At 40.9% G+C, this 15,472-nt stretch overlaps 1 protein-coding gene across 1 annotated transcript in view; it reads left to right on the forward strand.

The window, feature by feature from the left end:
- Positions 1–15,472, forward strand: part of DIS3L2 (DIS3 like 3'-5' exoribonuclease 2) — a 192,329-nt gene that overhangs the window by 28,621 nt on the left and 148,236 nt on the right. The window contains 1 exon segment of the mRNA XM_035544858.2: positions 2,102–2,203. Coding sequence (XP_035400751.1) covers positions 2,102–2,203 — 102 coding nt within the window.

Here is a 15,472-nt window from a genome sequence, read left to right on the forward strand (position 1 = left end):
TTGTTAGTGATTGGAAGGGCCAGCTGTGTGGAGTTCAGGACACTGAAGGAAAAAGTGGGATATGCAGGTGTTCTTGGAGGTATGGAAGTTCACCCCGAATCATGGGCCTGGAGCTCTAGGTACAGAAATGGTTTTGCCCCAAGGCAAGAAACAAAGCTGATGGCAAACTCCTAATTACACCTGTTGTTGTAGGCACTGAAATTGACTGCTGTAAAACAGGTGTGTGTATATATATGCATATATATGTGTATTAAGCGAGAGTGGCTGTAATTCAAGATCAGGCTCCTGCACAGTATGGAGACGAAGCTTTAAGTGGTGTGACACATCAGGCACTTTTATACGGAGTAGAGGAAAGGGTCTGCCTTCCATTTTCTTGGATGCAGGAGAAAGAAAACAGGAAAAAAGTGTAGAACAAACAAATCATCATGAATACCAGCCTGTGTTTGTAGTATAGAGCAGCTGCATGTACAGACAAAAAAAAAAAAAGAAGAGGCATTTTCCTTTAAAAGTGACTTTGAACTTTTCTTTTTATACGTGTGGTGGATTTAGGTAAGAAGCTTGGGCAGAAAGAAGGGGGTGGGGAGAAATGACGAATAAGACCATGTGTAAAAAATCTGGCTTTTTTGAAAAGAACGGTTTCCAATTTGAATTATGTTGGTCCAAGAGGCTTTGCAATTTTTCTGCATCTTGTCATGGGAGGCAGCTTTCACACAGCTGTTGAGCTGCTGCTACTTTTCTTTCTAAGAGTAATTTGGTCTCTTGGAGGACAGCCTTAGTTTCACATCATGGCAGGGTTCTGCTGTTTTATTGTTTTGGTATCTAAGCAGAGTAAGATATTTGTGATATTAAGGCTTCATGTTTTCAGGTTATAAAAGAAGTTTTTCTTGGAGACTGAATATACTTGTAGTTCTGATTAGATTTACTTGAGCATTTGAGATTCAGGAGCGTGTATCCGAGAAGGCACTGAAGTTGTGATGGAGATTTTAATTCCTGTGAGGCTGTTTTTTCATTGAAGGACAATGAAGTTCTAATCTAAAGAAACTCATCCTCTTTTTTTGTACTTCAAAATGATGAAAAGTTTCCTCTGTAGAAAAACTGTGGTGACTGCTCATGTTGAAACTAAATGCTCACATTGTTTGACACGTTCGTGGTACTGTAAGCAGATGCACGGACTTCTTCATATACTGAATTACAGGGGAATAGGGATGAAAGCAGCAAGAGTGCTATAGGTAATAAGCCAAAAAGGACAAAATTAGCAATCCTTTAAAAACTAAAACCTCTGCGTTAGCATCTTTGGAAAACTTCATCTTTATTCACCCCCTGAAGAAAATCTTCCAATCCAAATCTAGATTAGCAGAATGCCAAACATGTCTGGGGTGGATAATCAGTGTCTACAATTAGTAGAAGCTCTTGTGCAAGGATGTTAACAAAGAGTTTTGAGAGAAGGTGTCCCAACATGCCTGTTACAGTAAATGATCTTCTGGCTTGCACTTGGCATCTGTAGTCATCATTTTTTTGAATCTGTTCTAACATTAGTTACACCAAATAATATATGTGGAATATATGGTGTTAGTTCATTTAAAGAAGAAACTACCCCCTCAGCCTCAGTCCATGCCACCTTCACTGACTGGCTTGCTTGTCCTGCACTACTTGTCCTTCCTCCCTTGCTTTCCCAGGAGAGCAGCAGGCAGCTCTGCACGGGGCACTTTGCAGACCGTCTTGTAAGCATGTTCTGAGCGATAGCTTTTGCAGTGCTTGAACTGGGAACTTAATACTTGAAGAACTGCGACTGCAGAAAACGCTCTACCCATTCCCAAGAGTAATTGTAGAGGAACTAAACAGAATTTGCAGACAATACGTTTTGAAGGCTTGGCTCTGTCTTGAGTAAATACTGTGCAACTACTGTGCTGGCACATACTTATGAAGGAACTTATTTGCTGAAAGATATTGCATATTGAAGAGCATCTGGTGAATCCATTTCATTTCTGTGCACAACTGCAGGATGTTTGTCTCACCAAGGTGTCTTTTTTTGATGATAGTATTTTAAACCTCATACCAACTCGTTTTGCTGTGGCATTTGTTTTTCTTCCTCTTTGACTAGGACGGGACTCGTGATATCTTTATTGATGGAGTGGTTGCTCGCAACAGAGCCCTGAATGGTGACATCGTGGTAGTGAGACTGCTTCCCAAGGAACAATGGAAGGTCAGTCCAGTATATTTTTGTGATTTGATGGAAAGAGCTTATTACTGTTTTCACTAAAATTAGGGCCTAAGACTAGAGAACTTCCTCCAAATCAGATTAGCTAAATAGTGGTTTACGCTGCTACAGAATAAAATATTTTATTACAACGCTTGGAAAGAAGCAACACCTAAAATATTGAAACCTCACTCTTTGCATGGAATATCCTTTATCGATGTATGAAGCTTAATGACAAGGCTGGTTCAAAGCACGATGTAAGAGGTAACTTTTGATATCTGCTGTTTAGCTGTTTTCATGCTGTGGCGCTGGATAGCTCTGATTAGGTATTTGCAATTGTTCATGTATTTGACAAGTAATATTCACAAAGCTTTAGTAATGATGACCTCTCTCAGCTTTGTGGGTCCTCAGTCCATGGAGAGCTCATCTTGATACAGCTCCAGATTTTGTGGCAATACCCATCATTGTATGACTTAATGTGTAAAATAGCTGGAGCGATACAAATATGGGAAAATTGTTTTTTCATTTTAATGTTTCAGAATTTCATTTTAATGTTTCAGAATTTCATTTTAATGTTTCAGAATTTCACTATGTTCTCTCTATTTTTTTCTTTCAATGATTAAGGTCAAAGTCCTTTCAAACATCTAAATGATCTTATTTTGTTTGCAGGTAGATTTTGTAACACCTTTATGTAAGGAAAGTTCATACTTTTCTAGAGATGTAGGCTCTGGGATGTGTAAGATACTGATACTGTCAGCACTTGTAATTTGGGTTTTTACATGTGAGCATGACCTAACTGTCAAATTGCTTTCCAGACACACGTTTTCGAATTCTTTGAATGTAAGGACTACTGTATATTGTTTGGACAAAAGTAATAATGAGGGTGATTCCAGCAGGGTGGAGACTAGTCTGAACTATTTTGGGCTGGTGCTTTTTACTCATTCTAGCTAGCTTCTCTGCCTGTCTGAAGCGGAGTTATGATTTTTAGGCTTGCAAATGCAAGGTCTGCAGTCTGGTCATTCATGGAACTTACCTTCTCTGTTTAAATCTACTAGCAATCGGAGTGATGGTTGGAAACCCATTAAAACTTTTCAATTCCTTTTAAAGGTGCATACAGTGTGTTAATGACCTGTTATATATAAAGACATGTAACTGCGAAACTACCTTCTGCAGAAGGTGATCATAAGTGGGAACTAAAGCATTACAGGTATATCCATATGCAAACATAGAAAAGAGGTCTGCTACTATCCATGCAACCTCTGAAAACCAACGCTGAGGGTCAAAGCAAAAGTGCTTTGATATCTATTCAAGAGTCCAAATCAGAGTTCAGAAAGGCTGTGATGATGACTGTAAATTTGGAGCACCAAATGCCTATATATAAATTATATTTAGTTTTAGATTGTGTCATATAGTTGCAAAAATGGAATAGTTTGGGTACTTAGATCTTCTGCCAGGATCTGCCAGCACAAGGGTCTCTTTGTAATCTTGATACAAGTTGTCTGGGCTGGAAGCTTTTTCTGCAGTTTTACAGTTATATCACTGGCTCTGAAGAAAGATAATGCCCCTCTCTTATATCCTCATACCTTCATATGTTCAACAGTAATGCTCTTTTGTGAATAGATGAGTGATTTTATAAGAGGAAGAGTTCAAAATATTCTATCCGATCTGGGCAAATGCTGAAATAAAACTGTTGGAGAAATGGTGTCTGGAGAACGGTGCGAGGAGGCAATTCAGAAGACTTCAGTGTTTTGTAGTATGGTTATGATTCTTCTGTGGTGAATTTAACCTTGCCAAATGAAGCAGCTGGAACATGCCAGTCATGTTTTTCAGCCACACAGGTGCTACCCTCTGTAGTGTTATTTTTTTGTTTCTTGCCATCAGCAACTTAATCAGCGATGACATCCCTTTTCCCCTGTTCCCTGAATCTCTTGCTATGCACTCGTGTTTGTATTAGTTCTTTGGGAAAGGTGCCACAAAGTTGCACTGAAAGATACTGCATTCTGCCAAGTAATTCATACTGATTAATGATAAACCGTCGCAAGCTATTTTAGGTTTTTCCATTTGTTTAGTCTCATGCTGCTGCAAAGCTGCCACATAGGTATCTTGAGGGTTTTCTCCTTCCCATTGGGCCTTTGGAGCAAGCTGAACAGCTTCAATTATTTCCTTGAAAAATGTAAATCAGTTGTATGGTATAACTGATGCTCTCTGAAGAGCCTTTACAGACTCTGTACATATTGGCTTGTTAGGATTGAGATGTGCGTGCTGATCGTTTTTATGGTTCGCTATTCCCACCCCATTAGTCTGTACTCCGCTGAGAACTGAGCTGCCTTTTTTGCTGGTAAACCTGTGTCTTGCACAAGATAACAGGCTGTAAGCCTGACAGGTCTGTGCCTCTGGTGTTTTAAGCACCCTGGACGGCCCCTGGATGCTCTGGGGGAGATTTTCCCTTGACTAGTGCAGCCCAGTCCTGCCACGGACCTTCCGAGTGCAAAGTCGGTGTGATGCTGCCTCCCAGCAAAGGCAGGGCTTGCCTGACCGAGAACCTCAGTTCAGCTTATGTGTAACCCAGAGGAGGGGGGAAAACCTTGTGGGCTGGTAAAGTGGTAGGTTTTGGCTACAGAAATCTGCGTGTTTGCTTGAAGAGCTGAGATAGCTGTGAGCTGCCCTGTACCCAGTGAGTCAGTTTTTGTCGGTCAAGTGCCAGTGGGAGGAAAAACTCTGGAGGTAAGTGTCTCTAGGGATGTGCTGTGTTCTTCTGAGCCTGTAATGGGTGGTGCCACTGAGAAATGCAAGAGAATGCTGAAGTATTCTAGACGTGTGGTTATACTTTATGCAATACCTTCTTGAGTGGCAAGCGGTATTTTCTTCCTCCAACCCTCTGCTTCCTGGCTCAGTGGTGGGAAATTTATCAGGCTTGAATTTCTCAACATCATGTCCTTCCCAGCGCGTGTATCAAGTGGTTGGATGAGCTACTGTGGTCCTCCCCCGTGCTTAATTTGTCTGGTCTGAAAGCTCCTTTTCTTCATACGTCCTCCGGGAGAGCTGTGTGGTGTTCGGTGATGATCAGTTTGTCAGTTCATATTTCTGTGCTCGCTATTAGTTTGGCCCAAGAGCCAACAATTTCAGTGGGGCACCGCTGGTTGGGGGAGAGATGTTTTGTCTCAGAATTTTGGTTATCTTGTGCTCCAGAAGAAGGTAGCCATTGGCTCTGTACCAGGCTAGAGCGGCGTGTGCTGCAGTGACCACATTTGGAGGCGGTATTTCAGAAGTTTCTCTCTTGTCCTCTTGTGTTACATCTTGGGAATATTGAGGTGCTATGGTAACTTTCAAATATTTAGCTGTTGCAAAGTAAGGTATTTGACTTAGACTGTTTTTCCAGGTACTTAACCTACTCAACAAATGAAGTCAGAGTATCATTGCAGTCAGCTAGCCTGTCCCCCTCTTAATTCAGGCTGTAGGACTTACCTGAATCTGCGCCTTCAGTTTGTGGAAGAACGTCATGATAAAAGATAACCAGTGATGGAGAACTTACCTCAGACCCTGTCAATTACTCTGATAAAGAAGAAAAGCAGTGCTTTTATTTCTTGACTGATTTTCACTACTTTAAGTTCCACCCGTGGGTTTTTATTATATTTTATAGACTTGTGCTTACATCAATTTCAGGAGCTTCAATTATACAGTGACATAATTACTGGAAGGCAAAAAATGTTGATATGATGATTACAGCAATATTTCTCAAGCTCATCAAGGAGGGCAGCAAAGTGTCGGTATAAAGGATAAACCTAACCCATCTTTCCTCACAGCCTCTTTTTGCTCTTTTACCTTCTGCTTAGTTGCCAGAGAGAATTTGTTCTATTTCAGATATCTGTTTTGGTTTTTCTTGCGAGATGTAATTTCTTTGGTAGAAGGAAATAGCATAATAAGTCACTTGATATCACTTGGGGCTTGGATTCCTGGCCCAATCTCTGGTGCTTTTAGAATAGTAGTTTATAATGTGGAATGTTTTTCATGACAACCGTCTCACGCATTGCATGCTATGGGTGAACTTTCAGAGTCTTCGTCTGAAAACAGTACTCATAAGGACTTTATGCTGCATATTTGACTTGTTCTGCGCAAGATTGTCTGAAAGGAATTTTGGGGGCCAACCTCCTATTGCTTCCTCCTACTGCTTGCTACAACACACAGGAGAGGTCTCTGGTTCTACATCTATTTGCAGCAGTGGTATATTCAAACGATAATATATATTACATATATAAAATGTGCATAAAATAATATAAGAAGAGATTAACCTACCAGTTTCTCCAAAAATCAGTGCCTGCACATGGTATCTTTTGTTGCTGTTGTTTCATGAATTATTTCCTCCTTGGCTTGAAGTGTTGCTTTGCAGTATTTTCAGGTGGTGCATTTGATCCTATCAGAAGGTCTCCATGGCCAGGGCTGTAGGACTGCTGGTTTACATATGGTGTGTGCTGCTGGGTGTTAGGTCCCGTGTTTTAGTCATGAAGTGTCTGAGTGATGGCAATAGTCATTCTTTGTAGCTCAGGAAAGCATATTGTGTTCGACGGAAGTGTCAGATAAAATTCAACGCAGCAGGAAATCTTAGAACTGCCTCTTTTAAGGCCGTACATCAGATAAATATTTAAACACCTTCTGTACAGAAGATATATGCTACAATTCACTTTTTCCAGCTGCGACTGTTGTTGGCATAATTACAAACAAACAGAGAAGGAACAATTTGATTCAAACAAGTCACAAATATCACCGTGTATAACTTGAGCAGAGCTACGTATCCTGGCAAGCCACCACCTCCAACTGTTGGTGTAAACCTATGAACTATCAGTTGTCCAGAGGGGATGCTAGCTTTGAATTTGCCCTAGTGAATAATGATTCGTTTCAACCAAATTCTTCTGAGAGTCAATTTCTTCTCAAAATCTCCCAGCTAATGTAAGGATAACAGTAACTCAGGAGGAGATAGGGTTCTTACAGGGTTATCACAGCAATACTGTTTGAGTCTCAAAGAATGTTGTTTGGAAACATTACATTCATAATAATAAAAAAAAAAAAAGTTCTGGAGAAGTCATTATTGAAATAGTAAGTGTTCTGGCACGTTAAAAGCGTTCAAGTGGAATTCCGAATATCCAGGAGTAGAGTGGGAAGCTTAAGAAGCCAGCTAGGAAGATGTCCAGAAAAGCAGAGCTTTAACAAATCTGAAAGGTTGATGGATGCTGTAGGGAGAAAGGGCAGCTGTTTTTTTGTTTTGCTGTAGACTTTGCAGTGAGGGCCATAAACTGATGGCTGTACCTGTGTATGTGCACCCACCTCCCTGGAAAACTGGAAGACGCTGGAGAAGCTTCATTACATACTTTCTTATTGTGCCATTTGTTGGATGACCACACTTTATTCCACAATGCTGGGGCTGGTAGACCTTCACTGAGCTGGCATGGCTCTTTCCAGGCTTTGTTTGGCTTTGTTTAGGCTGGGTATGGAAGAGTAATATAGTAGACTGGTAGCAAAAAACCTGAGAAAATAGGAAGTGTTGCTCACTGAGAGATACGCAGCATTAAATTTGTTGATCTTCCAGATGTTGCTTTCACAATTTCTTAATCAAATACCACTCGAGGTGAATCAAAGTCTTAATGCAGTGAGTTTTAATAGCAAGATCTGGCATGCTTTTTAGGGTGTTTAACGATAGAGTTACTAACCTGATACAGGTTGAATGAGATTGCTGTGACCAAGTGCTGATTTTATTCCCTTGCCTCCCCCAAATGTGTAAAACAAGGAGGCAGAAATGCCAGCTTTTGGGATGTTGCAAGCAACCTTACCTTCCTGAGAAAGACTTTTCCTGTCAATACCTGCCTCTGTCTGATGGGAAAGCCAAAACCAGGACCCCAAATAATGAAATCACACGAATAGTTTTGAACACCCTAGTGTCCTTTTAATCCTTCCTCTTTCTGGGCTGGATGAGAGTGATATTAGAAGGCAAAATGATTAGGTAGGGAAGAAGGCAAGCTTGTTATTGACTACATCCTGTTTTACCAGCACAGAATTACATCACAGATGTGGTTTGGCTGCATAGATGCATATAACAGGACAAAAATGTTACCTTTAGGTGAACAGTCAAGCATTAAATAGTTATTCATCTCGCATGCAGTCAGTCGTTATATCCCCAGTGGAATAAAGGCAGATAAGCCCCAAGTGATGGGAGTGACTTAAAGCTGAATTAGAACCACAAAATTTCAGTGTGCTTCTGGAGGAGCTGCATCTTGAATGAGGGGAAGGGCTCGTGGGGGCACCTGAACTTTAGAACAGGAGTCGAGCCAACATTTAATACCTGATCTCTTTTACTGCTCATTTTTTTTCTTGGTCACATGAATATAATCTAGTACAGCAAATTGTTTCCTTTAACAACTAACTTTTCTTCTTGTTTTAAACTCTATTCTTCCAAGTCTTCTGTAAATATCCACACATCACTGTAGATTATTCTTAATCCAATCTCTTATATAACCACTATCATTTTGGACTTTTCTTAGTCCTTGGTTCCTGTGGAATTAGTATTTCTTAGAACTGTTTGCTTTTTGCCAGTTTGGAGACGTATTTGATGATATCACATGAGTATTTGGAGCCCGCACCTTATATGAGTGTCAGGATACCTGTTGTTGTGATGGTGTTGGTTTTGGGAATGTCACGCACGTTAAACTCACTCAACTTTTTTATAAACGTTCTCTTGAAAGACTGTCCAGATTTTCAGTAGTCTGGGTTTCTTTCAGTTCCACATAATAAGACATAAGTTTAAGTAAAGCATACTGATGATAAAAGTCCTATCTGGCCTAAAGTTTGTACAGTGAATGTTATACTGTAAAGAAAGGCCCCAAGCAAACAAGATTTTTTTTTTTTAAGGAGATTGCACCCCCAATTTGATTTGATAGCTGGAGAAATGAAGAACTTCTATGACACTAAAAAGATGTTGATCTTTAAAGTCCCTAGATGAGGTGCTTTGGATAGTATCCTAGGCTCTGAAGAGACGGAAGAGTGCTACATATCTATCTGCATGTTTGTTCTTGTTATCGGCTGGCAGAAAAAAGGCAAATGGCTGCAGTATTTGCATGTGGTCAAAGCTGTTAAGGTTGGCTCGTTAACTCTTTTCTCTTATTTCCTTAACTCATGTTTGTTTTTCTTTAAAGCCATAAATCAGAGGGACAGGGGATCTAAAATAGAGATGATTTATGTAAATGAAGAATTGCAGCATCCGCTGGTATGGGAGTGAGGGATTTTTCTACAACAGGTTATGTGGGCAAGATGTGGGACCTTGTTTATAACCAAGTGGTTCTTGGAGATAAGGAAGGTATTTGTCATCAGCAATGGGATGCCTTAAATTTGTTGGCAGAAGGAAATTTGTAACTCGCTAGGATAAAGTTACTTCTAGTCTAATAGGTTTAGAATCGGCATGCTGCTAGCTGTAAAGGGCCAGGATGGTTGTGCCTTCCCCAAAACACCATTCCTGTTTTCTTCCAGGTGAGACAAAGTGCAGCCAGGCTGAGGAGAACTGCTGGCCTCCTACTGCTCTCCTACTTCCCTGACATCATTTGCTATGGGAGGATTCCCTTCTGCTCAGAGTTTGAAACTAATGCCCTAACCGGTAGGCACATCACAAGAACAGGGAATGAGTCTGTTCTTGGTGCGCTACCAAACAGTAGAAAGTGACCAGTAAGGCTCATTCATCAACAGCAGTTTTCTTAAGTGTTTCTGCTAATGCAAGGAGTCTTATTTCAGCAGCTACTTGGGATTATCCTTAATCCAATTAACATACAAATCAATGCCCTGGAGTCTGTATCTGTGGCAGCATCTTTCTGCAACACCTTGAAGAATTGCAAGTGATTCTTTTAATCAAATTTCTTGTTGGAGGTGCCACTCAAATCACTGAAAGATAAATTAAAATGCTTCCTGATTGTCTTTCCTAACGAATTCCTCACTGCTGCAGTAGTTGTGCACTTGACATCATTTCTCAGCATGCGCTCACTGATAAGACAGCAGGTGTGCATTTTTGAAGGTCCCAGATTCTATCTGAGCTTTCCAGTTTTTGTTCCAGCCTCAACTACATGGAGGCATTAAAAAAGATTTGGTAGTGACTCTAGGAAAATACAGCAGGACAGACTGCTCATCTTCTAACTATGCTGGAAAAGGCATCGCTTTTGTTTCCTGTCTTTCTCATTGTTTCTATAGGTTTATTTTTGGTTTCTGTCAGGTAAGGCAATAACTAGTTCATAAAAGTCAGTCTGTCTTGTGTGGTTTTTTTTTTCAGGTTTTCGGTAGGCTAATGGTTCAGCCATGTTTGGGTTTATTGTCTTCTGGGGTTGAAGCATTTCTTTGTTTTTTAGCTTTGTCTATATTATTTTAAAACACAAAGCAGTGCCAAAATACATACTTCTTAATTGAGCAGCTTTGGAAGTGTGAGAATGAAGACTTGGCATGATCTAGCTAGCACTTGTGTATTTTGGTTACGAAAGTGACTGAAGAATTCCCCAGACATCATTCTCTGTTCTATCTGGAAATATCCTCTTCTGTGTTTTTGAATAAAGGTGTATGTCCTGCATACTGCTTGTTGGTGCTTGGAAATCCCAACTGCTATGTTTTGACTAATTAGCTTGCTGTCAGGACATCCTTCTTGTGGTGTTCTCCTGGCTTTTTGCTCGTTTGTTGGAATGAGCGTTGACCGCTTTGTTTGTACCCTGCGTAGAAATCGGCATCTTTCGCTATGGTCTCTTTAAATCCCTCGTGGTATAGTGTTTACTGGGTTGTGCCTGGCTGGGGAAAGGAGCTGTGTGGAGTGGGAAGGCCATGTCAGCAGCTTTTCCTAACTCCTGACCTAACGGCTGCAGGGGAGTGGGGTGGCGTGGGGGGTTCTGCATTATAGTACAGTGGCCGCATGCCCACCTCTCAGCTTTCCTTGATATATTTATTTTCGTTAAAATGAGTTTCCTCTAAGGCTTTATCACCTCTTTTGAGGTCAGATTGCCTGTCTGTTCTTTCCTGTGCTGACCATGTCTCTCGTGTAGTAACTACAGCTGGCTTAGCTTCAGGCTCAACTCTTCTCCCCTCAGGCACAAAGACGAGAGGTTGTGTGGTGACAGACATCCTCTCTAAGAGCTCCCATCCACAGAGCCCAGCCCTGTGTGACAATCCTGTGGGAACTATGCCCTGCATAGTCTGACTTCCTTGGGAACAGCTCGATGTCTTTCTAACCAAGTGACGTCCCCTCATCTTTAGGCTTGCGGCCTTGGCAGAGCGGCCCAGCAATGGCGGAGCTTGGAGAAGGCCTTTCAGCTCAGCCATTATCTCGCAGCTGTCCCTTAAATGTATTTGTCCCTTAAACGTCTAATTGGTGGCTGTGTTTAGAGAGGCAGCGTAGGACCTCTCTGCTAATTTCTTTCAGCCTCTCCATATTCGAGCAGCGCCCAGACAGCGTTCCAGCGATCCGTTCCAGTGAGTGTGCCCTGCTGCGTCACCGGACAGTCAGCGTGCCTCAGCCACTGACGAGCTGCACAGCATCACCACCCCTGCCTCCTGGGCGAGCAGAATAGTGCTCGTGCCTGGCTCTAGTTTGTTTATCCAGCCCAGAAGCAGCTCTAATGCCATGGGTGAGTGCTGTGTTGGCAAGCCATCTGGTACTTGAGCTCACCTCTTTGGGCCTGTGCTGTACTGTGCAGACATACCCAAGTTAAACGCATGGCCATTAGTTTAATCTGATTTAGTTCAGTAGCTGTGCTTCATACATAGTCAGGGCAGTGTTTTGACAGTGTGGCATTACATTATCTACTCTTCCTGTTTTTTCCCCCATATTCTTGAAGCTTTCTCTAAAACTGTTTATTCTTTTTACTTTTTGCACAGTTGTTGAACTGTGAGTGTAATATGTTTATCAGCTTAGATTCGCGTCTTGGAAACTTAGTTTACCTTTTTATGTAATGCTTTATCACTAATGCATGGTAATGTTTCCTGGCAGGATATGCATTGTTAAAATTCGTTAGCAGAGGAACAAAAAAAATTGTAGAAGCGGATGGCTACACTCTTGTAAGGTTCAAAAGTTTGTGAAGCAAAAAGGGAAAATGTTCTTCATGGTACCTGACATCATTTTAGTCCCACCATCCTTCTTTCCCATGGGGGGACTCCTATCAGTGGCTAAGATATAACGGAGCCCAAAGACTAGGTGTGGTGGCAGCCGTAACTGTCAAATAAAGGAAAGGCTGGGAGGGGAAGGCTGGCCTTGTCAGGGCAGTGTCTCCATCTGTACAGTAATTTCCTATGAGCTGACTGAGACCTTGGGCGGACTTTTTGCTAGTGCTAACAAAACCAAGAGCACACATCAAAATTGATTTTTTCCCCTATTGTTTTTTGTCACTGAAGTAGTCGACATTGTCCAGTAGGCAGTTATTAGCTGTCCGCCCTTCTGCTCCAGCAAAGCCACTTGAGCAGGTTAATGGCACTGGGTTCTTGGGACTGAGTGGCAGATCACTAAAACAGCCAACTTTATTGACATGGGAATGGTCCTGGGGCCTGAGGGTTGTCTTTGAGAAATCAGCTGCTATGATCGTAAATAAACTATTATACTGTGCTTCAGAGCTCCAGTTTCCAAGCACTAATTTCTTTTAAGTGCTTTGTGAGAGCAAAAAGAAAAATAATCTGCAGTTAAACTAATCTCCTCTAACAATGTATAATGTATTCTGAGGGTCAGTGCTTGAGGGAAGGGCATTGTACAAAACGGCAGACAACAAAATATACATAACTCTGTGCTGGGCTTTTGTGGTAGTCGGAAACGGAGCTCCCAACGCTTGTGTATCACCCTCTCTGATTAAACACTGTGGTTTCCCCAGCCAGGGATCGATTACTGTAGAAAGATAGAAGTGTTTGTCAAATATTCTTCATTCAGAAATTTCACATCCTGTTCTTTTTGTCTTTGTAGACTTGCCTCAACACCTCTGTTGCTCAGCAGGCAGGGATTGTTCCCTACTACCACATCTCAGGGATTAAAGGTCGTATTTTGTACCTCTCCTTCTTAGCCTTAACTTCGTACAGAAGCAGCTGATTGCATGGGGGATCTGTGTCGCTTGAGTGAGATGAGGAACCAAGATGAGAATAAACGATTGGCCTCTACTGAGCAGCTCTGCATCCTAGTGTCTGTTAAAGAAATTCTCTTCCCTTTGTAGAAGTGGCGTGAAGGAGGTATAGAGCGCGGTTCCTGAGTCCTGGCTGGCAAGAAACCTTAGGAAATGCTCTTTGTTTAGATTGCATCAAACATTTTTAGGGTCAAGTGTTTTTCTAGCTGCATCCGTAGTTGGACATGCTGTACAGTATAGGATTATGATATAAAAAAGCAGTGAAACATCAAAGTGGAATTTTAAATTTGGTTTGTGCTGCTTTATTAGTTGCTGCCACCTTTTTAAAATTTTCAAGTCTTTTTCAGAAAGAAGGACATCAGGAAGGACATCTGCCTGCTTTGCATCCCTTCAGCTCTGAAATGAAAAACAATGCAGGCTTATCAAAAACTCCATTCTTTTCCAGGCCATAGCCAGGGAAGCTTTGTATCTTTAGCGATGTATACATAACCTTTTTTTCATGGTTAATGGTTCCTTTTTTTCATGGTTAAAAAGCCCCCCACTCCAAACAGAATTAATTATCTTTGATACATGTTGTGAAAAAAATTCTACCCCAAAACAGTGGGATTTTTCTACTCCAGTCTTCTTGATATTATGACTGTGACGAAGCAAATATAACTGAGTTTAAAATGAAAAGCCCAGTTCACGTGTCTTTGATAAACGACAGTGAATACAGACAAGAAGGACTCTTTAAAACTTTCACTGCAAAAATGCTTAAATTGTGCCCTAGTATGTTGCACATTACGTTATATTTACACTTTTGTAAACACTGTAGTTAAAGTTGAGGTTAGTCAACCTTTCTGTGTTACAAGCTTAGAAAATTGAGTGCAACTCTACAGTAAAACTTGATCTGGGCAGAAAACTAGCTTTAGAGGTTTGTTTTGAAGCCAATGCTTTATGGACAAAATTTGGTAAGTGTTTAGTGATTTTTTCCAAATTAAAGTAAAATGTGCGTGTCGAAGTGGTTTCATATCACTTTGTACCTGTGGAAGGACTTAAGTAAAAGTATTTTCTTCTAGAATGGAGCTGGGTAACTGGTGACTCCAGGATAACAACTCGACATGTTTGCTGCCATTTGGATACAAGAGGAGGGGAGAGGAAAAATAGGGAAGACCCAGAGTTTTCACGATATGATTGAGCTTTTGGTAGTTTGGGGTTCTCTTTGGAAAAGCTAACTATTTATTAAAAGTGAATACCTCTAGAATCTAGTAAATCATACATGTGCACGTGACTCTTCTGATGTGATAGATGAGCATGTTAGGCCAGTGATGGGGAAACTTCATCTTAAGGAGTTGTTGGCTTGTTAGACAGGAATGAGCTGCTCCCTGTAGAGGTCATGAGTACAGTAGTACTTGTGTGGCAATTTTTGACTGTTCAAAAGGAACAAGAGTGCTTTAAATTCCCAAGTAATACGTAGTTACAAGAACTGTAGCCTGCAAAGTTTCCAGCTAATATGCTTGAGTAACTTAGACCTGTGAAAGTTCTGTATTTTATCATTAAAGAAAAATAAAACAGACTACTTTTTGTATTGGAGGGCTGCAGCATGCTTGTTTCACTGTAGCTGCCATATCCATATGTTTCATGTGACTTGATGCAAAATATTTATACAGGTGAGAACAGTGTCTGTAGTGAGACTGATTTGTATATTAATTTACCTTGACTCCTAATTTCAAACAGTCATGGCAACTTTATTTTTCCTTTAGAGATCTGGTCAATTCTGAGTGCTTGTAGATGTTGCTGATCCTAGCTCATTCTTTTATATCGCTGGCAATTTTGAAGCTATTAGATGTTCAAGTTGCATCTTTCACTTCCAAATTCATAACTTTCTTCAGTATCATTTGAAGTGGAATTTGATGGGAGCAGCTCCTAAAGCCATGATAGAAGATGAATAAGAGATATATGGTTGAATGTGTAAGAATGAAACTGGTTTTCATCCATTTTTTGGAAGTATTAGCTTTATTTTTAATTTGTCTGGAGTAAGGCTTTGAAAAACTGTGGGTGTACAAATTGTTCTGGCAAGGAAAGCAAAACTGTTTTAAGACTTTATGAAAACCATCCATATGGTGAAGTTTGGGTAGAACATTTTAATGTTACTTGCAGGACTGTGCGTAATGCAGTGAAATAACTT

The sequence above is a fragment of the Cygnus atratus genome, chromosome 9 (genome assembly GCF_013377495.2).
Source record: "Cygnus atratus isolate AKBS03 ecotype Queensland, Australia chromosome 9, CAtr_DNAZoo_HiC_assembly, whole genome shotgun sequence".
NCBI classification, from domain to species: domain Eukaryota; kingdom Metazoa; phylum Chordata; class Aves; order Anseriformes; family Anatidae; genus Cygnus; species Cygnus atratus.